The 23,121-nt window shown below is 39.9% G+C and overlaps 1 protein-coding gene across 1 annotated transcript in view; it reads left to right on the forward strand.

The window, feature by feature from the left end:
• Positions 1-23,121, forward strand: part of DPYD (dihydropyrimidine dehydrogenase) — a 318,409-nt gene that overhangs the window by 285,334 nt on the left and 9,954 nt on the right. The window contains exon 20 of the mRNA XM_062497926.1: positions 20,789-20,932. Coding sequence (XP_062353910.1) covers positions 20,789-20,932 — 144 coding nt within the window. The remainder of the gene's footprint in view (positions 1-20,788; positions 20,933-23,121) is intronic.

A 23,121-nucleotide genomic window follows, 5' to 3' on the forward strand; every position in this document is an offset into this window, starting at 1 on the left:
ATATTTATTTATATTAACCATCATTACAGCATAGAGCATTAGGTCCTAGATGCTAATAATTACTTAATATTTTCTGAATATTTACTATAATTGCTGCAACTAATGATGATATTAAATATATGCCAAGAGGCGTATTTTACCAACTCCAAAACAAAAGTCTAATCTAGTCTCTCCAGCAGTTCTTCCTTGCCTTTACTGAGCCTTCTTTCAAATGCTGAGCACTTCTGACATTTTGAAATGTCATTTCAAAATTTTACATTTTTAAATTGACAGCCAGAAGACTCACTGTAAACACAGAAAGCTCTATAAGCACAAACATATCTATATTTTCCCTTTTACTAAAAATGTATCACCAAACTCTAAGCAGCTTGCGTACCATTTCCATTAGGGAAAAAAGATACTTTGAAGCTTCTAAAGTTACCAATTTAAATAGGAGCAACCTGAAATCTTTTGGTGGTTTTAGCATGAGTGTGCCTTTTGTAATCACCATTTCCTAAGGAGCACAGCCTCCGGACCATTTTGGTTGGTGCAGAACAGGGCTAATAAATGTTAACACTTCAGAACTCTCCTCTTTCTTCACAACAAAGTCATCTTTCATTTGATAGACTGCAGCCATTTTCTTATCAATTCTGTCATAGCTTGGTTTTGACCTTCAGTCCCTGGTTTGTGGGTGGGCAGTGCCTGCTGCTGGATATTGGACTAATTTCCCAGGATGAAACAGATGGAGGAGAAACAGTATTTACATTTTTCCACAGGACCTAATTCATTTCTCTGTTGTTTATTGCTGAGTTATTTTTGTCTTTGTAGTGTGACTAGTTTGCAGAGGTATTTATAACAATATTTTGCTGATCAAAGTGCAGTCTGAAAAGCTTGAAAGGCTGTCTGTCTGTCTCCATTTAAAAAACGTTTCCTCTCCATCCAGACTGTGTCTTTAGTTCCCCAACTCCTAAATGGTGGTTTGGGAGGGGTTGCCTCTGGTTTTGACCACTATTTTGAGCACTGGCTCATAATTCGGCATACACTGGGAATATAATTTTAGTGCAGAATTGAGCATTTATTGAGATGTATTTAGGTGAAATCTTAACACAGTCTATTGTAAGACTCTAACTCTCAAATACCATCCCCAGCTCACGCACAGAGAAAAGTCTCAGTGTAAAGTGCCTGACTGGGTGAGCTGCCTTTGGGATTCTCCAGCACACGGGGTGAAGTCCCTGGCCTTAAGCATTAGCCAGGATATGCACAGTTGCTACTGGGAAAGGGACTGTGCCACGACAGAACTTGCTTTCAGTTTCAAGCATTCAGAGGTTGTACAGTGCTATCAGTTCAGTACAAGATAATTCCATAAAGCAATTGCAATGGAAACTTGGAGACTCAAGAATGACACAGGTAGTGGTGGATACATCAAAATCTGAGCTCATAACCATAGTGGCCCTGCCTCAGTCCCATAAGGGTACTTTAATTTTCTTCTTGTCTTGCAGCTCATAAACGTGCTTCTTTTGAGACCACACCCAAAATTCTGTGGGTAAAGGGCTGTAAAGTTTTATAGATATATTTGAGGGTATTATAAAAGTATAATAAAATAAAAATACTGCAAAGAAATAGAAGTTATTGAACAACTGGATTAAAATTTTAGGCTAGGGATTGTTTTATTGCATATGGGTTCTACTTGGCTTTTACAGTCATGAAGGAATAGAAATTTTTTGGGAGTGAAAAAAAATAAGAATTTTGATTTTAATGTACTGATTGACTTTAACAATTCATTTCAAGATAATGGTAAACATTTGCTTGAACGAACAATTTCAGTGCATTGCTGGAGACTATTCTTAGCTCAGTCAGTAGAAAACTCAGTTCTGATGTTTACCTATTGAAAATGTTTTACTTGATTTTAGGGAGATATTTCTAGATCAGAGATGAAATTGTTTACTCATGCAAATTAAAATGTTAAGTAATTAAGTAGCATTAAAACAAAGGCAATGGTACAATAATGGTGGTGAGAAAATTGCAGATACTTTGTTTAATCTGAAATCCGTAAGGCCCCAAAATGTGTCTGCTTTCTCTGAAAACCTGGCAGAAGAAATGACACAATTGTCCTCAGTAGTGCTGTCTTTGTGTAATATACCAAATGGCCATCTTGAAGGCAGAGGAGGACGGTAGGAAAGTCTGCTGCCTCGATGAGTACCAAAGCTTACCTACATTCTCACACACAGGAGTTTCTGAAATGTACAGTTCTTGTTGTAATTCGTGGGGATTTTTTCCCCTCCAAAATCAGCTTTAGTTTGAGACATTTGGTCTCTCACTTTCTAAGAAATAGTTGCAAAGAAGTTCAAAATATTTCCAGTTTTTCTCAGCCGCAGTATCTCCACAGTGGCTGTTCCTGACACTCCATGCCCCAGTTGCCAGCCTGTGCCCATCTGGGGGATGCTCTGCAGCACAAACTCTGCCTCAAACCACGAACCCTGCAGAGGGAGACCTGATAACCCTCATAGCTGGGTCCTGGCCACTGTGTGTGGCCTGTGCTGTGAAACAAGCAGGATAGTCATGAAAATTTTCTGGTGTGGTGTTTATATGGGCTTAAGTTCTTGAGGAATTTTTGGAAGATAGTATGTTGCTTAGTGATCTACACTGGAACCAAGCTGCGAGTTGTGAAGCGAGCTGAGCCAGAAAGTTCAACTTTGTTTGCGCCCCAGATGGCTTTATATGCATAAGAACAGTAAGAATTTTGAAAAGCCCCTTGGAAGTTTTTACTCTGATCTATTCTAGCTGATGCATCTTAAATTATTCTTCAACCCTTATCACAGCAATCAGGAACTTCAAATAAAGGTTGAAACGTGCTTTGCTTTGTCTTGCTACAGGAGCATGTTCTTCTCTCCAACTTGTAAAAAAACAGGAAATCTTTTAAGACATACTAAAATACAGCATGAAACTCAGTGTCTGTACCTGGTCTTCATGGGGGATATTTGAAAAGAATTGGATTCTTTTCCAGGGAGAACTTACAGCAGAGTGGTTGTGTATAAATTACCAGCAATGAAAGTGGTAAATTAAAATTGCGACATCAATTTCATTCTTAGTTCTGCTTTGCATTTCTATAGAAGGATTTATTATTTCTGTGATTTACCTTCTACTAAGAATTAAAAGAATGGGAACTATGAAGTAGCAGCAGCTGTAATTATCTTCTGGAAAACTTCAGCTTGTTGAAAATGCTGCAGCATGTCTGCTCAGAGACTCCAGTTGGTGTGAGCACGCCAGGCAATCCTCCCTCCATTTGCTAGGCTGCATCTCCTGCACTTCCCAGCAGAGCAGTTCAGCTGTAAGGTTCAGCACTCACTGAAGGAAAGATCCATCTGCCATCTCAGGTGAAGCACTGACCTCCTTAGTTGCCTCCATTTATCTTTTTTTTCTTTTTCTCCTTGGCTCTCTGCATGTGCTGCCAGTGAGTGGTGGTGGTGGTGTGGAAGCCCCAGAGGAGCCACCCAGGCACAGAACAGCAAACTGCTTGGCTCTTCTCCTCAGCACTGTCAGTAAAAGGATCCTTTGTACCTTCACTACCTACACTCCATGACTCCCTGCATTCACTCCTTGGCTTGCTGGATTTTCAGCAGCACACTTTTCATAATAGTGCTGTGGAAGGTGGCTGCATTGTCTTAGGGGCATGTACACAGCTGTGGAACAAGCCTCTCACAGCACCTTGGACTCGGGTAGTGCCTTTGCCTTTCCCTGACAGTAAAAGGAACTTTTCTAGCTTTACCTTCTCTATGCAAAAGCGTATCTGTGTTGCTACTTGCTTTTGTCTTTGCAGGAGGGAAATTACTAAAATCTTAACCAAAACCAAGCAGCCTGTCCCATACCCAAAGAACGAGAATGAGAGAGCGGGTGAGATGTGCAAGATAGGTGGAGTTCATTAGTTTAGAGACACTGCTGGGATATTTTAATGATGAAGGTGGCATAAAACCTTTGCAAAGAAAGGCAACAATGTGAAACAAGGGTCCATTTTATCTGGTTTCTTTTGTCCTCTGGAACAGAAACAGAGACACTTAGAAGCAGGCTCAAGGAACCTAATTAAATACTGAAAGGAAATGAAAATGAGTTCACAGTTCTGTTCCCGAGACTCATTCTGTGAATATTCAGTTCCTATTATTTTCAGAAAAATGTAAGACATTATAATTCTCAAGATGTTTCTCATTCTTCAAGAGGGAAACTGGGTGCCTAGTCTGATCTTTCAATATGATCCATACTCTCAGTGGTGTCATTGGGATCTGCCAAGTATTTGACATAGATCTGTTTCATTGTTCCAAAAAATGAGTCAGTGGATCCCTCAAATCAACTCATTTCTGTTGGGAAAATGTTTGAAGGCTTTAAAGCAAAGTTTTCTTAAGGGATAAACAAGTGATAGTAAATTATATTAAAGAAACTGGAAGCAATCATCAACAATAACTTTTTAAAACTGTTATTTCACTTAGAGAGAAGTATTAAATCAAAATACTATGATTTTATGATCTGTCTGTACTGGGGTCAGTATCAGCGTCCCTGATATCAGTGAAGTGTCAAAAAGAAAACTCTGTAGCATCCTGAGATTGCTTTGCTTCCTAATTAAGTCGACAACAGCATTTTAAAAAGTGTGGAAGGAACCCTGTGTAGTGTAAAGTAGCCATAGCATGGACAAAACATTTCCCTGGTGCAGGAACTTGCTTTAAGACTAGGTTGAAGATACAGCTCATTCTTTGTCTCATGCCAGAACATTGTTCATTTTCTTGTTTTTTTAAAGCTGTAATTGGACTTCTCTTGCTTTGGGGGAAAGAAAAAAAGAAAGAAAAAAGAGATGTTCTTAAATGTTAAAAAAATGCAGGGATAAATAATGCCATACAGTGACATACCTTTTATGGTTAGCATTAAGCCTTGTCTCTCTAGTTCCAGGAAGTCCCTTATGACAGAGAATAGCATTTTTTTGAAACTAGTTGGATGTTACACTACTTCATTCTGCCTGGGCACTGACATCAGAAGTGATTAGATTCCTATAGGCAGCTAACTTCAGAAAGGAGAGAAATGTCTGTACTTCCAAATTAAATGTACCCAGGAATATTCCTAGGTGCTCAGGCCAGCTGGCACCAAGCAGCCTGTGCCGATGATCAGAGGCTGTTAGTCTCCAAAGCAGGTTGGCTGCAGGCAGGCTGCCTGCTGGGAATGGCTCCTGGAGCATGCCGACTTCCAAAGCCTTTCCAGGAATTGCCTGGGACACTGATAGCCAGCACAGGCCAAATGCAGGCAAAAAATGCTGTAACGCTTTGTTAGGATAGATTAAAACATCCTTGTGCCCAGGAACGTTCCCAGACACTGATTTACTACTGTGGATATAGAGAGTATCTTGCAAAAGACTCTAAAGGGGGGGAAAAAAAAGACAAGTAATCGCAGTATGTGACTGGGCATGAAAGATGGACAGATGGACACAGAAATGAGATCTATTAGATGTTAGTGAAAGCTGCACTCAGAAAAAGAGCTCTAACAGCCTAAGGCTTCAAAATCAAGAAAAACAGTCAGAATTTTTAGAAAATCTCCAGAAATATCTAAGATGTAATAGGATGTAATGATATAAATATGTGGCTAATATACATATTTTTATATGGTGTATATATGGGTGGTCTGAAAAAATGGTAATTCCCTGTCTTTCCCGATGTTATAAAGCAGCTAACCTGTGAGTTCATTACAACCCAGAGGCTGAATTCAGTTTGTAGGTGGGACAAAGTTCAAATGAGAGCACCCAGAGGTTCTGTTTACATTAAGGAGTAGTGCACACAAACAGACCAGATAGGAACAGGGTTGCAGAGTGAAATGGTTGATGCTGCAGACTGGTGTCCACACCGTGTGCATCCCAGGTTTTCTTACTGACTTTTAGCTCTTGTCTGCTCTCATGGGCTAAGTCACTATTAGCAGCTGGAGCTCATTTCACCTACATCCCTGGAGCACATATTCAGGTTTCATTTAATCCAAAATAAAATACAGTCTGTGCTGTCTGCAGCTGCGCTGCCATAAGAAGTGAGGTGCAATGTGTGTGTCAAAGAAGTGATTCACATCAAAGGTGTGCTCTGGTCTGAACCAAACCACAAGTGCAGAGCTCGTGCAGCAGCACAGCAGCAATGCAGGGCTCCTGGGCATGAGCTGAAGCCACCAGTGGAGTAGAGATAAGCCCTTAACTGCCCACAAAAGGTTTGCATAGATGAGCAAAAATTTTGTGCAAACACAAATGCATTAGCACAAAGCAGAGAAGAGAAATCGACTGGTAATTGTCTCACATATGGGTTTTTTTGCATTGGCAAGAAGACTGTTTTGCCAAAGCTTGCTTGCAGTAGCAAAAAGGAGGAATTCACCACATCAGGAAAACAAACTGACTCAGAAAATATAACTTTATTCATGTTTGGCTTTGATGCGTTACACAAGAGCAAAAATAAACTTTCGGTGCCGTTTGCAGAAGCATGAACTTTAAACTAAGAACAGCAGCACTAAAGCAGAGAAGAATTTGAATGCCAGCTAGATAGTTAAAACACCAGTAAATACTAGATAATGGAGACTTTGTTGGCATTTTTTGGGAGTCTAAAACTGCTGACAAAAATGTACAGTATAGAAACAATCAAAAATATACATGATAGAAACAATCAAAATACCAGCAGGGCAATATTGATTACCAAAAAAAGGTGAAAAAATTAAAATACCGGGAAATATAGATAACTCACAAATACTCTGCTTTTAACTAAATGAAGTGAACAAATGAAAGAAGCATGTGACAAAACTGGGGCAAACAATTCATAAAAGTTACAGACAAAAAGTCAGAAAACTTAGCCCAACTAGGTAGCACTCTGTAAGAGCCCCTGTAGCAAAGTGTGTTTTAAGGTGTTTTAAAGGTCTGGGAAGTCTTCTAGGCAATGAAACGCTGGAAATGGACACAGTGATGCAGCCAGGAGGGCACTTGATTGATAGAATGTCCTCAGCACTCAGAGAAAAAGCATTAAGGCAAGTGAAAGTGAGGAGAGCATAAGTGTCATTGCTGAGGTTTTCCAGAGCCACAGGTCAGATGGGCAGCCAGCCAGCTGTAGAGAAGATGGGAAACTGTACATATACAGGCACAGTCTTTTAGCAATTTAACAAGACATTACACAGACCTGCAGGTGGTAATATGTTTTCCGTCTTTAAAAAGTCTTTTCAGTTTCTGATGCAATATTAATATATTTGCAAATTTGTTAGATGTAAGAATTACAGAGTATCTTTTGAGCATCCCTTAGTGTGGATACCAGTGGAAGAAAATGCAATTTGATATCAAAACTGTGGTCGAAGAATACTAACAGTATCAGCAAGAAGTAATGGAGCTGGCTGGGATAGCCATAGCTGTATAGGTGCAGAAACAGAACAGCAAAAGCTGTAGCTGATCATGATTACATTCTCATCTATCTGCTTGAAATGACCAAGGCAATAAATCTAAAATGAAATAAAATGAGATGAAATTGCATTTGACTCCTGGAGCACTGGGATAATTGCTGACCTCCTAAAGGCTATTACCTAGCTCCTAAAAAGTAAAAGCCATGCAGGATAGACCCACACCTGAAAATGTCAGTTTGAAGATTAGCAGGATTCATAAACCATCTCACAATACCTTTCCACACTTTTCAGATCTGTACAGTCTCCTGAGGTGATTACTAAACAAAAGCATGCTATGAATACAGCTGCTGTAATTTGCTGGAGTCTTCTCCTGAATAAAGGAGCTGTACAAAATACCCCACAGTGCAGCAGTGCAGCACGTAAATGCCGAGGCCATGACATTGCACAAGGCAGGGCAGGGGTGTGAGGCACACATGGGGCACGGCCACTCCAAGGAGGCTTGTCCATCACCAGCAGTGCAGGAGCAGCCCAGCTCAGATCCACTGGAGTCAACATCAATCCTTATGTTCTAAGGGAAACCGTATAAGTACAAGGTGTCTGTCAATTATTAGAAAGGATTTTATAAAGCCAGAACTAGAACACCCTCAGTAACCACAGCCTGCAGTGACATGCCTTGCTCAGCATCTGGGAGGGATTGAGATGTACACCCCTGAGTTCTTACCCAGGCTGCTGGACGCAAAAGCAGACGACTGAGCAGTTGCTGCAGATGGTGTGGTCAGGATGTGCCACCCTGGAAGTTCCACTACCACACTGCATTTGACGTGGTGGAGCCTGGACTCATTCATTCATACAATAACCTGGGAACAAAAGTCGAGTCCACTCCTCGTCGCTGCTGCCACCGCCATCGACTCGCAGCAAATTGAAGTTTGCCCTGCCATGTGTCATGGCTTGTTGGAGTGCTCTGCACACAGAAGGACTGGATATTTGGGAACAGACTTGTGCTCATACGTGTTCTCTGGAGGCAAGAAATGGCCCAGCCTTCCTGAGGAGAAGCAGCAAATCTCTCCTGTGTGGTGACTGCTCCTACCTTTGTAAGCTGCTCAGACGAGGAGCTTTATCCATTGAAATACACAGCAACTCTATGAAATATGGAGAAAAAGAGTCAGGCAGACAGATGACATGGATTATCTATAATAACATAAATTATGTCATCTATGACCTTTAGAGCAGCACTGCTGTTGTAGACAGCATTAATGTAGAGAAGCTGCACAAAGTAGAAAATTTTGTTTCCCTCTCTGTCTTAATGGTCGAAATGGCCACAGATTATTTGTTTTTGAGCTGTAGATTGAATCACTATAAATATCTGGCATAATTGTAACAGGTTGAATTATGTGAATAAATATTATTTTTTCACATAATTAAAATGAGGATAAGATTTTTAAATATGGCAGATTTTTGAGTAGCAGTGCTCTGTGGGCTTGCAAGGATCGCTGACATGTGAAGAGGTTATCCTGTGGTTACATTACATGGAACTGAGTGCAGAATGGCTGGAGGCAAGACAAGTTTATTCAAGCAGCACAAAAGATGTGTCCACTGTGCGCTCTGTTTCACTTTTCATGGGAGCCATGCAGCTCCAGGGATGGAGCGAGGTGTGCACACCCCAGAAGGGTGGGATGCTGTGGGCAGCCAGTGGAACGTGGTCCTGCTTCCCCCAGCCACTGCACGGAGGCTCAGCCTCAGTCAGGGTAACTCCCTGCGTGTTGAGCCACACAGAGAGGCTTTGCAGGATCAGGACAGGAGTTTCTTTGCAAGGATTAGTTACAGGGTTTCTTGTGTCACATTTGACCTGCAGAATAGTCACAAGGAGTACACAGTGCAAAGTGATAGGTAAAGTTTATATATCTCCTTTGTTCATCTGCAAGGAGCACGTGAGCAGTGAAACAGGGAATGGCCTGTTCGAGCAATAGGTGACTGTGGTTATACTTAATAGCAGAGGGCAAGCTGAATGCATCTACTCACAAGCCAAACTGTGCATACAAATCAGTGAAATCTTGCAGTACCAAGATGATAAGAACTCATTTTAAAGCTATTACAGTAATTTAAAACAAGATAGTTTTTAAAAATACAGTAATATATGCCTGTAATCTGTTTTTCTAATGATTTGCATGTTAGATTTTTAAAAATCAAATTCTCCCTCTGATTGACTTAAGTGAAAATCTAATCAAATTAGCATTTTAGAATATATGACCATTGTAATGCCCTATTCAGAATAAAATGATACTTTAGATACTTTCGCTGTTATAAAGACAGATAAATATGCAAGAGAGGCACTGTGGGGGACGTGGACTCTAATGAGGACTCTTCTGGTTTTATACATTTGGTTTTTATACAGTGTCTGTTACGTTAGTGCCTACATATTGGTGTCTCCTCACTACTTGATGGTGATAAAAGAAGCAGTTACATCAGTTTAGTGAAGCTCTCCTTTGTAATGTATTATTTATATTTGATTCATAAGTTTGATGTAATATTAATTTTAAAGAGTTTAGTAATTACTTATTTGTTTTCAGGTCGGTTTAAAAGTTTTAATAACTTGAAATTATAAAAATTATTATCACATTCCTGTAGTGAAAATCTTCATAGGAGATTTTCCAGTATTGTGTCATCCTTTCTCTCACCAGCTGAAGCGGGAGTTTTGACTATTGAGGGTGGAAGCACTTGTTATTAATGCTAGAACTATTTATATTATGACTCTTAGCATGAGATTTAGTGAGTTTAGGATATTGAGGTGATGATGAAAGGCATTGTGTTATTGAATTTGAAGACTAAAAGGCAGCGGTAGGCTCCTTGGTCACAACTGCAAGAGCTGACTAGAGCTCTTTTGTCTGCACTGAATGCTTTACATTTAAATTAGGATTGCGTGAAGTAGAGATGGAAGGATTACATGTGTGAGAAATGAATGAGGAAAGGTATTGTAGTCTGTGCAGGAGGAGGATAAGTGTTGTAGTTCATCTGCCATAAGTGATAGATTACAATGAATCTGAAGTGGAAGAAGGCTTAGATAGGAATTATTAGCAGTGGTTTGCATTTAAGTAATCTATTAGTTCAATAATATATGTATAGTTATGCAGTGTGTAGTCTACCAAGGAAAAGTGCAGTTTAGATATATTGAAATTATATGCTGTTTACAGTATACACATTTGGTAATAAGCGTGGAGTTTCCATGCAAAAAAAAACCCATTCAAAACAAAAAGACAGGATAAACAAAAATCAAAACAAAACAAAAATATGCAAAGAATCCAGCAGATGGGAAAAGTGTAGGCTCTTACCTCTTTTGCAAGGTTTGATTGCTAGCAGAAAGTACTTGACAGGCAAATTTGCAGCTGAAACACATACAGCAGTGGTGGAAACGCACTTTCTTTGCACACAGGGGAAGCAGTGGTTATTTTACTAAATGTACTGAAAGCCTCGAAGAGTGGCTTTCAGAATCTCGATTCCTTCCAGAGTCTGCAAGAGGAGGTAGCTGGCTGTGCTCCCTGTTGAGTGTCCCATTTCCCCGAGAGCAGGAATTTGGTGGGCAGTACTGACTGGGCTGTGAATGCTCTCTGTGGCCGTGCTGCACACATAGGCTGTGGATGAGTAAGTACTGCAGGGCCTCTGGAGCTGAATTTCCACCAGGGTGATGCTGGATTGGAGTGTGGAAGAGCTAGGGCAGATACAGATATTGCTCTTTTCATCTCCTTCTGGCCACGGGGGTGATTTGCTGGGCCCTGTGGTAACACTGAGTTGCTCAAGGAGCTCTTGAGCAGATTCAGATGGGTCATGTAGGCAGCTTAAGTGCAGCTTCCTTGGCCCTCGAAGTTCTCAAACGGGGCTATGCTGCTCCTGGTACCTCACCAGCTCATTTAGCACAAGTGGAATTAGCAAACTCAGCTTCCTGCTCACCTTGCTGGGTCAGCAGTATCTGTGATTGAGAGGCCAGTTGGTTACCACTACGGCAGCAAGGATATCCATGCTTTCTCATTTGTAAGAAAAGATTTATTCCTCCCTTTTAATAGTGTAGCTGGCATCTCTGAGGCTTCTTTGAAAGGGCCTAGAAAACACACAGTTCTAGGACTGCTGTAGTCAATCCCATCAGTACATGTAGCCCCAGAAGAGAATGGTTAAATACAAACAAACATGATTTTAGCATTGGTCTCACCAGCTCAGTTACCAGCCAACTTGGAGAAGGTGATTAAAAGTATCTAGCAATGGCATTTTTCATGTGATCATGTATTTTACAGCATTGATGTAAGAAGTGCATAAACTGAATGTATAGATACATGTACAAATGGTATATAGATACACCTGAAAATGTGAATACTGCGCTGATTATTTTTACTTATGTATCAATAAAAACAGAAAATCCTCTCTGAACAAAGTTTTTTTTCTAACACTAAGGCTCAAGTGATACTGATTCCTGTTTCCTAAACACATTTGAATACAGTTATATTTGCTTGCCTGACAGATATTTGTTAATAGCCATTCTGCTGACATCTTCTTTATGCTGCTGCTTAGCTGACAGAATTTCATCTGCATAAATGGGTGGAAAGTCCTTTCCTCACGTTTCCAACAAACTGGAGACAAAGTGCCTGCCAATGTTTTAATTTCTTTTCCATGTTCTGGTTAGAGAGTGAGAAGAATGCTTTCACTCCACAGTGTCATGAATATGGTAATCTATGGAAATCACAGAAAGCAGGTACTTAAGTTAAGCACATACTGTACTACAGGAATCCCTGATGAATTCAAGTCTCTTCTGTTTAGAGAAGATGTTGTTGTCTATTAAGTGACAGACTGCCAGATGTTCATGAAGTAGCACAGTAATGTGTATCAGTATCTTCTTTTCTTTACCCCAGAAGGTAACATTTTCTTTATCATCTATGTCATCCTGGCTTTTGATTGTAAATGTCTAAGCTTGCTTCAAATATTAACTCTTTTTTGTTTTATTGATGAATATTTCATGACTTCAGTACATTTGTAGAATGTAAGTTGTTGCATCACTGTGGTAAGCCTATAATCCTAAAATCTTTTCCCTCACTTGGTGTATATAAACCAAACATTTGAGTTAGAACATGAAGAATATTTCATTTCTGATTTGGAGCTAGAAGAGAAAATTGTGGCAGTGTTAGAAAAATTACAGAAGAAGAAATAATTGTTATTTTGAATAGTGTTTTTATCTGCACATTGAAGTATGGCACTGTATGTCTCATGGTGAGGTCACTGCAATGTGTTTTCCTAGAACACACATTATTGTTCTGTTTAGTCTCAGAGTTACTGAAGGGCTGGGGGTGAGCTCACCCACTTTAAATAATCATGGTTTAAAGAGCTGACAGAGTAGTTGAGTAACTAAATGCAATGGTATATACACACACTGTTTGCAGCAGACCTTAGAGAATAAGTAAGTATATGGGCAGTAATTGCAGATTACTGAGACAGTGCTGTTTACCAAGCAAATAAAAGTTCCAAGAAAAAAAAAAAAGAAAATAACTGAAAGGCCGAGTTCATTTTTTTTCTGAATAATTGTTCTGTTCTGTTCTTTATTTTGATGGCATTCCCACATCATTAAAGGTACTGATAACAGAAATGTCTCAGCTCTATGAAACAGAGCCATGAGAACCCTTTAACACAAGGGACAAAGTCCTTGTGGCCTCTTGCTAATGCAACTGTAGAAGCTCCGGGAGCTGCAACAACTGATGTTGGCCCAAGAAACTCTCTGTCAGGTGAAAACTACATAGGGTGAAGTATCCCATCCTCTGCATGACACTGTCCTGCCTACGTGCTGTGGGGAGGACTCTTGCAGGACTCCCTGCGGAAGGTGAACCCCGGTTCCAGCTGGATACGCTCTGACCACGTGGAGTATGGGACTGACACAGAGAAAAGCAGCCATATAGGAGGATTTAGCTTTGAATGCCTGAAAGAATAAGGATGTCTAACAGAACAGGAATTCACAGCTACACTTCCTCCATTGCCATACACAGTTTTCATTAGTTAAGCAGTTTACCCATGGGAAAAGCTTGTGCAAAATATTCTCTCCATATATCTATGAATATGAAAATGCATGTTATTTCCCACCTTCAGAGGAACAGAATTCAGCTGTTGGTGTTATTATTGGTTTGTTTTTTTGTTTTCTTTTTTTATTTTCCCAGAAGGAACACAAGCTACCTTGACATTGTGACAAGATTTTGTTGTTACTGCTGCTGCTCTTGTTACTGGGACCTTGTGTTTTCTTTCTCTCTGGAAATGTTGGAGTCATGTTTCATTGTATTCTCTGAGAACAAAGAAGAAAGCAGATACTATTTCAGGACACTTTATAGTAATCTTTCTGTTGTTGTTGTTGTTGTTGTTGTTGTTGTTGTTGTTGTTGTTGTTGTTGTTGTTGTTGTTGTTGTAGTAGTAGTAAAGTTGCAAGAGGATGGAGGCAGACCACTGCTTGGAAATTGTAGCACAGTGTAAAGTATGGACGTGCAAGTATTACATATACATGCAGTATGCAATAAGGATTCAATTATAGGCAGCCATTTTGAGCACATCAGACTTCAGAAAAAAACAAATCAGGATTCAGAATCAAGTGGGGGAAAAAAAGATTAAAATTGAAACTGCTTTCTCTGGAAAACTTTATACATCATATACAGAAGTTTTCCATGAATAAATGGAGGTTAAGCGTTACTAAAACCTTTATACTTAGGACATATAAAATTACCTATACAAACCTGATTTAAATTCTTGTAGCTCCTGGGCAGGGCATCTGTCTGCCTCACTTAAATGTTAATGTTTCCCTTATCTTACTGCCTTTCCGTACAATGCTCCCATGTTCAGAGATCCTGCTTCACGTATTTTACTCTCCTTAAAACTATTAATTCCTGTCTGCAATCTTCACACCTTTAACTGTGTCTGAGGTAGTCACTTGGCTGCGTAGCCTCCCAAGGTGTTTCACTCTTAGGTTTCACCTGCCTTGCTGTTTGTCTCCCCAATTCTCTGAAGCCAGTGTGAAACCTTCCCAGATGTAGTCCCACCAAGGCAGGAAAGGGATGAAGCCCAGCTTTTCTGCTCATTTACAGAAGAAAGTGGCATTTGGGGAGGATAGTAAAACCAACCACAGATCAGCTATTCTTCATAGGACAGGAGTAGTCAGCATGGATTTATGGAGGGGAAAATGACTGACTTGGTAGATTAGAGTGCAGTAGGTGTTAGCTTTAGCAAGGTTTTCAATACTCCCTCCCATAGACAAAGTGGTGAAACCTGCTGTAGCTGAGGCTGCTCTGACCAGGGAGTTGGACTGGATGACCTCAAGATGTCCTTTCCAATCTCAACCACTCCGTGATTCTACCAAGGTCATTGAGCAAATTTCTCTTTCCAATCATTTAGGCAATTTGTATTTTCTTCTTCTTTATTCTGTCCTCTGAGGGAAATTGGTTGGTTAAGAGATTTCAGAGAAAGATCTATTCAGAAAAACAAAACATAGAGAAGAGTCTCCTCTTGTTTGATTTCTAAAACATGTTAGTGCTTGCCACTGTGTGGCTAAGTTTTGCTGTGACAATTATCCATCAGTTAACGTAGTTGTTAAATATCTGGAACTTTGTTTGATGCATCTACTGCAACCAGTACAGAATATTTCAGCAGTGCAATTTGTATTCTCTTTAAGAAGTATTCTCTTTAAGCAGTTCAATTTGTCAGGTATTTTTCAGTCTTTATTCTTGTTCTCACCTATTTTTGCTATGTGCAAGTAGAGACGTCCACAATTCAAAAACATAAAGTACCTGAAATAAGACAATGTGGCTTCAGTTTTATTTCCGGGTTCATGAGGGACACTGTGTCACTTAAAATTGTTTACATGCTGAAAGTGCAAAAGACGTGCTGGAGAATGAACACATACACACCTTCAGACCTTTGTCTGGAGACAGCACTCAAGTATAAAGGGAATGAGACCATTACATTCAATGTGGGAAATTCACACATGAGAGAAACAGTATTTTTAAAATATGTTGCCTCCTCACTAAATGATACTGCTACCCAAAATGTCCATTAGCCAGTGATCCCTAGAATTATTTATGCAAGTTCTTCCTTTACCTTGTGACCACTTTTCCCTGATCATCCTTTAGTTAAAATTACTGTGTGCCAGTGTTCTTTTTGCTGCCATCTCATCAGCATACACTTCAAATCCACTGAGTACTGTAGGAGGCTTTTGCTTATTTTTGGTTTATGATGACACTTAACTGTGCATGGTGAGCTGACCCTGGCTGGATGTTAGGTGCCCACCAAAGCTGCTCTATCACCCGCCCTCCTCAACTGGACAGAGGATAGAAAATATAATAAAAGGATTGTGGGCCATGGCAATCAGGTTGGTTAATCATGATTTTCCTTTGGTGAACCCATGCTGTCTAGTCCTGATGACCTTCTTGTCTTCCCCTTACCTAGAGATGGCCTCCAGGACCAGCCATTCCATTGTCTTTCCAGGGTTTGAGATGAGGCTGAGCAGCTGCTTGTTTCTTGTGTGCTCCTTGTCCTTTTTGAGGACTGGTGTGACATTTGCTTTCTCCCAGTTCCCAGGTGTCTCTCCTGGCTTCCATGACCTTTGAAAGATGATGGAGATGGCAATGACCTCTGTTAGTTCCTCAATACTTGTGGGTGCATCCCATCAGAGTCCTTGGACTTGTGGATGTCAAATTTGACTAAATGATCTCTAACCCAATCCTCCTTTACTAAGGAGAAGTTTTTCTTTCTCCAGATGTTCTCCCTGCTCTCATGGGTCAAGGATTCCTGAGGGCTGGATTTGGAAGTGAAGACTGCTAAGGTGTTCAGTATCTCAGCCTCCTCTGCAAACCCTTGCAAGGTTCCTTTTTCCATTCAGTAGCAGCCCCACATTTTCCCCTGTATTCCTTCTGCTAGTGAGGTATTTGTGTTAACCCAGAGGCACTCCCACCATTCCTGCTGGGCTCTGCCCTGGCCAGCAGCAGGTCCCTCTTGGAGACAGCTGCCCTTGGCTCAGTCAGACACAGGAGATGCCTCTCCCAGAACCCCTGTAGCCCACCACTACCAGAACCTTGCCATGCAAACCCAGCTGAAATCTGTCTTCTAACAGTAGATGGCATCCAGCCCCTTAGGAGCAGACTCATCCCAAATAAGCAACCCACAGCTACATCGTGGAGACATACATGGATTTTCCCAGAGTAAGGATCAGATCAGCTTCCAAGTTAGAAATAAAGTCTGAGTCATCTGATGCCTAATTGCCCTGCCCTGTTCACCAGCCTGTTCTGCTGCTTAGGCTGCTTGCTGGTGTGCCCACAAAAACTGCAGCAATCTGGAGGATTCTCTCCACCTTTAGCCATTAGGAAACAAACACCTTTTTTAGTTCATAATATGCTCAATTACCTTTAGATTGATCTGTGAATAAATTATAATCAAAACAGACTTACTCACCTTAAAGCTCTTTGGCTTAAGGTTTCATTGTTGATTCATTAAGTTGTCAGTTCTCTGTTGGCAGGGTAATACCTTTTTATATCTGAAGAGAGACGGGTTTAGTGGAAGATACTGTTATCTTTAAATGAGCAGGATTTAGGTTTTTTGGTAAGAACAAATTCATCAATGATGAATCTCTGGAGAAAGTAGTGAAACAAAAATCACAATGTTGCTGAAGATTTATGCAGTTCATTGGTTAAAAGGCAGCTTTTTGAAGCAGAAGTGGGGGGAGGATTTGGATTTTTGTTTTCTTTCTTTAAAATACTCCAGCAAAATATTTCAAGCTTGAAGTTTTGTGATAATGCAATTATAAACAATGAAATAATTCCACTTAATATATTTATTTAGACTCCATTCTTGACGTTATCCCTCCAGCAGACACACATTGAATTATGTTTATATAGAGACAGATGGATACAAATAATGCAGCTATAGACATCACTGATACAGATATATAAGTAGACAAGAATTATCTAATTACTCTGCTCGTTGCAATCTTGTAAGCACTTGCTATGCTCCACATATTCATATTAATTGTTTTTTCTAGGCAGATGTTGATATGACAAAGATACCAATGTATGGAGAGTTTAGTGATGCTGTGATATCTGGAAATTTAAAAAATAGAAGTACTGTATAAAGATTTCAAAGGCAAACAGAGTTGAACACACCAAGCTCTGTGCTTGTGCTTTCATTGGGAATTTTGTTGTTAAATCTCCCTTGTGCTTAGGAAGTTGTCCCCTACAATGATTAGAGGTGATTTAATTTTAAAGTCTCTTCAGTATCCATCTCTTCTGCAGTTATTTCAACATTTTTCCACCTTTGCTATATCCAGTAACACACTTCATTAATTTTTTTTTTGCCATTTCATATGGCCTTTGACTGTAAAATGTTTGAAATTGCAGCTCTGAACAATAAGCAGTCTCCTCAGCATTCCATGTTACTGTGCATTACTCATAAGGGGAACCATCAATAAGTCCTTCCTAAGCTCCTGAGGCTACATTTTCATGTATTATTTATTGCTATAGAAAAGATTGCTGCTTTTCAGTGTTGTTTAATGAAATTTGGCTTGGCTGCTTGTGAACTATTAGACCCCAAATGCAGAATAGCCAGGCCATTTGTATGGGCACACAAGCACCTTCTGTGAAGTCACTGGAAGCTCATTATGTATGTGCCCAAGCCTGGACCAAGACCTATGGGTTGCCTTAATTATTTTAAATTCCATTTAGCCAAATTATTGATTGGAAAACAGCAGTGCACAGGAAATATGAAAGTTGGATGTCAGTTGTCTAGATTAATAGTAATTTACTTTTAAAATATGTGGATTATATGTTTTAATTTAACTGCATGCATGTCATTACAAAACATCAGAATTATGGAAATGAAGGCATTGCACACTTCTCAAAATGCCTGCTGTATATTCCAGCTAGGAGCTATGCTGGATACAAAAGTCTAAATATTTCCATCTCAGAACCATGAAAATTAATTAACCTTTGTAATTCACTCCTCACCTATACACAAAAATAGATTCTTTTTCCACACTTTTCCTTAGATAAACTATTTAATTGCAATATTCTTAGTGTTTCTGTCACCAGAAATTGGGAGATGTGGCGTATGTTAAGAGAATAGAAAAGTAAAGGGTTTATTCTGCAAAGATTTGGCTGTTGTTCCCAAAGATGATCTTCAATCAGTCAAGCTGTGAACAACTGTCTCCTCTCTCTACTGCTTCAGTTAAAACCTCAGCAAAATTAGCTTTGCTACCTACTCTCAAAGTCAGCAATTCAATTCCTGGCCAGACAGGAAAGAATCCAAAAACACTTTGTCATCAGTTCTCCTGCCCTCTCAAACCAAAGTTGTTGGCATCAGCACATAAATTATGGAGAGGAAAGAGTTCCTCAGTGACATAGGTACTACTAATTCGTAGCCAAAAGTATGTTTCTAATTCACAGACATGCAAGAATGCTTTTTATCCAAATTTATAATTTTTAGAATTCTGCAAAAAGTTTTAGGTTTTCTGAAAGTCATATAGAGAATGTGTGTGAATATAGAGTGTGTCAATAGAACGTGTGTGTCATATAGAGAATGTGTGTGCTTTAGAACCTATTGATTAGATTGGAATTAGACAAATTCATCCTTCTACTCATGTTGCTGTTTAAAATAATTCTGCTTTTGCTGCCTTATTTGACTTCATGTATGAAAGGCCACCACCTTACTGCTGTTTGCTGGAATTCTCAAAGCCTGATTATAAGGTGCCCTATAGCAATTCATGTATAGCAGCTCCACAGAAGGGGAAGTTTTCTGCCCATAAGGAAGCCCTTGAACATAACATGAAGGAGCAAAGTTCCCATTGAACAGACAAAATAAGAGCTCTCTGCCAGCAGACAGACTCAGGCTGCCTCTACATTTGGGACAGGTGGGGTCTGCAGCACCCCCAGCCCTGCCTTGCTTCTGGCCAGGCTGTGGCTGTGACCCAGAGCAGGGTTCAGTCCCAGAGGAAGGCACCTCTGGAGAGCTCCTGGACATGGCGAGGCTGGAGCTGGCTTGTGGTTAAAAATGTGTTGAGACCACAAACCAAATCTTGGAAGCAGGGGAGCATTTCAATGATCTCCCCCTCTGGCTGTATGCTCAGAGTGCCCAAAAGCAGCAGCCAAGAAAGCTTTTGTTTGGCGTAGCAAGGAGCCTGAGGTTCCAAGGTTGGGTATTGTGACTGACGGAGATCATTGAGGAATTGTTCTCCTAAGGATTAGCAGAAGAGCAGGGTAACCTCTACTGGATTTACTTCATTTTAAAAAATAATAATTTGTAAATTTTTTAATAATCTGGGGTTTAAAATTCACATTGAAATTTCCTCTTTAAAAATTGATAAGCACAGCAGTGCTGTATCTTGTTCGATATGCTCTTTGAGGTTGTATTATTAGCGTGAATTAATGCCAGCAGCTGCTCAGGCTATGTATCCCCTGTTACTACCTGCTGCTTTCTGCAGTACTGCTGTAGCTTCTGAACAGGCTTGAGTTAGGTGGATAAAATACTTCTGCAGAATAAGGAACTAGTTTCAGGGGAGGAAGGGCACGCAGTCTATTGCATCAAGCAAAAGTCCATTTTTCTATTATTTTTTGCTCACGTAAATCTGTGATTGTGGCACTCTACAGTTGTCCATATCTCTTCCAGGTAAGCAAAAAGACGATTTTTTTTTTTCCAGGAAGATGAGTGTTTTAGGAGATCTGATCCATCTCTTTCATGTTCTTGGGTGAGACATGAGTTTTGCAATTCAGTGAAATCTTCATCTAGAGTTTGCTTAATTAGTTCAAGGTTCAAGGACTAAATGTTGCAGAAAAGATCGCAAGTGGGACGTAGAGGAAAATTAGGAGATTATAATGTATTTCAATTCATTTGGTGTTTGTTAGCCTTACTTTGACAGGTCAAAACAGCCTTCTGTTATCACACTGACAAATACATGTTTATAAGCTTTAAAAATATGTATTGATTTATTCAGATATTGGTACAAATAATCTTAAATACTGGTGGAGCCATTCTATGTAAACTGATAATTTTATGATACCTTTCCACATAGTATAAAATGAAACAGAAATAAAGTTAGCATTTGAATTATTTAACATGATACATTTTTATATATAAGCAAGTATGCAATGGGGAAATAATAGACTCTTGGATGCTGACCTGCAATTCAGCTATTTTTCTGCTGTGAGATATTAATATTTTAATATTCAGTATATATTTCCAAGTCAGATCCCAATGTTCATATTTGATTTTTATTCACTTCTCACTCTGGTGCAGTCTTACTGATTTCAATTTCAGCTTCCTGAATAAGATGCAAGTTACAGTCAGCGTGGACTGGAGGTCTCACCCTTAGGTCAGACTCATCTGTTTACTACACCTGCTTACTAAGCATAATCCTGTTTACTGATTTTTGTTTCAGAAACTGCCCAGTTTTGGGCCTTACCTGGAGCAACGCAAAAAGATAATAGCTGAGAACAAGATCAAACTGAAGGCACAGAACATGGCTGCTGAGCTGCCCGAGAAAAACCACTTCATTCCGAAGAAGCCCATTCCAGCAATCAAGGTAACAAAAATACATGCATAAGGAGTGATAGGCAGTTGACATGCACAGTCATTTCTAGCAGTTTGAGTTGGTTATTACTGCTTTTAAGCTTGTTAGAGGGCATCAAAGACAACTCTTTATGCAGACTTTCTAGCTTTTATCCAAAATTGATGGGAAATCATTTGTGATGTACATGTATAGGTATTCCCCTAATGTCATTTTTCAGAATGAAGATATTCAGGCAATGGAACAGTAGTTGCAGATGAAGCAGGGGTAATGCCTTGAAGAACAAAGCAGAGCTGTTTAGAATTTCTTTCAGTTTGAATGCTACAGTATGAGCTGTTTTGCATGATACCTTTTGATTACTTGCACTGTGCTAAATGCCTCCATCCCTCATGTAGGATCAATGCCAAAGGCTGGTGTTCAGTACATATAAAAGCTGTGTCATAGGTTTAGGGATTGAACTTTTAAAACTGGAGAATGTTTGTCTTAGTAGCTGATCCACCATCTACAAAGAGTAAATGTCAAGGTAAAAATAAAACCTGTGACCCCTATCTGCTGCATAATCCATACATTGAAGCTTTTCCCTTCCCTTAGGTAGTCAATAAATATCAATAAAATGGAACGGCATGAGCTAATTATTCTAGGTGTTCACTTCAGAGCTTACTTAAGCTTCAAATCTGAATAGGAAAAATATATATTTTTTTAAATCAGGGTTCTCATGTAGACCATTTATAAAGTAATATGACAATTTTATCTGTTGACCTTGTTGATTTTCTTCTTCATATATGAGAAAATATCAGATATCTACATTATCAGACATATAAGAATTCTTGAAAAAATAAAGCCAAGCATAAAACGGAACATGAGCTGTGGCTCAGAAAACCACATAATTCCAAGGGAATTTTGCAGTTTACCAATACATCCAGTATTCCAAGCTAACTGGTAGGATGGCAGAACTAGATAAGGAGAAATTTTGAATTGTCTTTCTGTTTAAGTTAATTAGTTTGCCACTTCTATAGACCTCTGTCAGGTTTTTGGATTTTTTATTTTGGTTTATGTCATGCTTTTGAAAATCCCTCCCCTCCCCTTGTGCTGAGGTTCCCTTCTATATATAAATACAAAAAGGTGCAAAGAACAGCTATCTACTCTTTTTTTCTCACCATGATGAGCATTTTCAAAGCCTGCTTGACCTCAGAGGTTTCATGGTTCTGTTCTCCTTGCAGGGAGAGTATTGATGTAGGGAAAAAGAGAAAGAAGAAGCAACAGCCAATAACTGCATTTGCAATGAGATGGCTTGCTTCTGAAAACAGCAGAAAACCAAAAATCTGATAACCACCCAAAAGCAAATAAACTGAATGAAGGGAAAAGTTTATCAAGAGGGAAAAACAGACATGAACACTAGGGGGAAAAAAAAAAAAAATGAAGTCAATAATTTATGATGCCTAACTCCAAGTAGAAAAGCAAAAAGAGATCCAAGTAGTTGGAGATATATTAAAAAGAAGAAAAAAGAGCCCACTGCAGGGAAGAGGAAAATGAATTCCCCCAGACAGAAACATTTCTTTACACAGATATTGAGCACCTCTGAGTGGTGTCTGAGGAGCTTCTCAGCCAGACAAATCAGGGTATCATCTTCCTCACCCCTTTGCTTAAATGCAGTGAAGGTATTCCAAGAAGACAGGCTTTGCCAAAGCTGGCTCCTGGCAGTGTTTCAGTCTGACCCTCTCTCTCTCAGGGAATGTTCTCACCAAAATAACAAAACCAGCAGTGAGAGGTGTTGCACTGGGTTTGCATGGCAAGCTTTGACAGAGGTGGGGCTCAGGGGTGGCTTCTGAGAAGCTGCTGGGAGCTGCCCAGGGCCGGGCAGAGCCCCTGGCAGCAGCTGCAGGACAGACCCACCGCTGGCCAAGGGCAAGCCCAGCAGCAGAGCCTCTGCGACAATGTATGTTAAAAGGGAAAAAACCAGCAATTTCAGTCACAGGGAGGAGTGAGAATATGGCCTCTTGAGGGATCTGCTTGATAGAGGACCGTGAAATAAATCCCTGGAGGGAAGACGGGCCCGAGCAAGCTGGTAATATCCAAGACTGACCTCTTCCAAGCTCAGGAGTGAGGTACCCCAACAATGAGGAAGTCAGGGAGGATTTCCCAGAGGCCTGCAGAGATGTACATAAGTTCCTGGACAAACACACACAACAAGGAAGCCCTCACAG

Source organism: Cinclus cinclus, chromosome 8, assembly GCF_963662255.1.
Source record: "Cinclus cinclus chromosome 8, bCinCin1.1, whole genome shotgun sequence".
Lineage (NCBI taxonomy): Eukaryota > Metazoa > Chordata > Aves > Passeriformes > Cinclidae > Cinclus > Cinclus cinclus.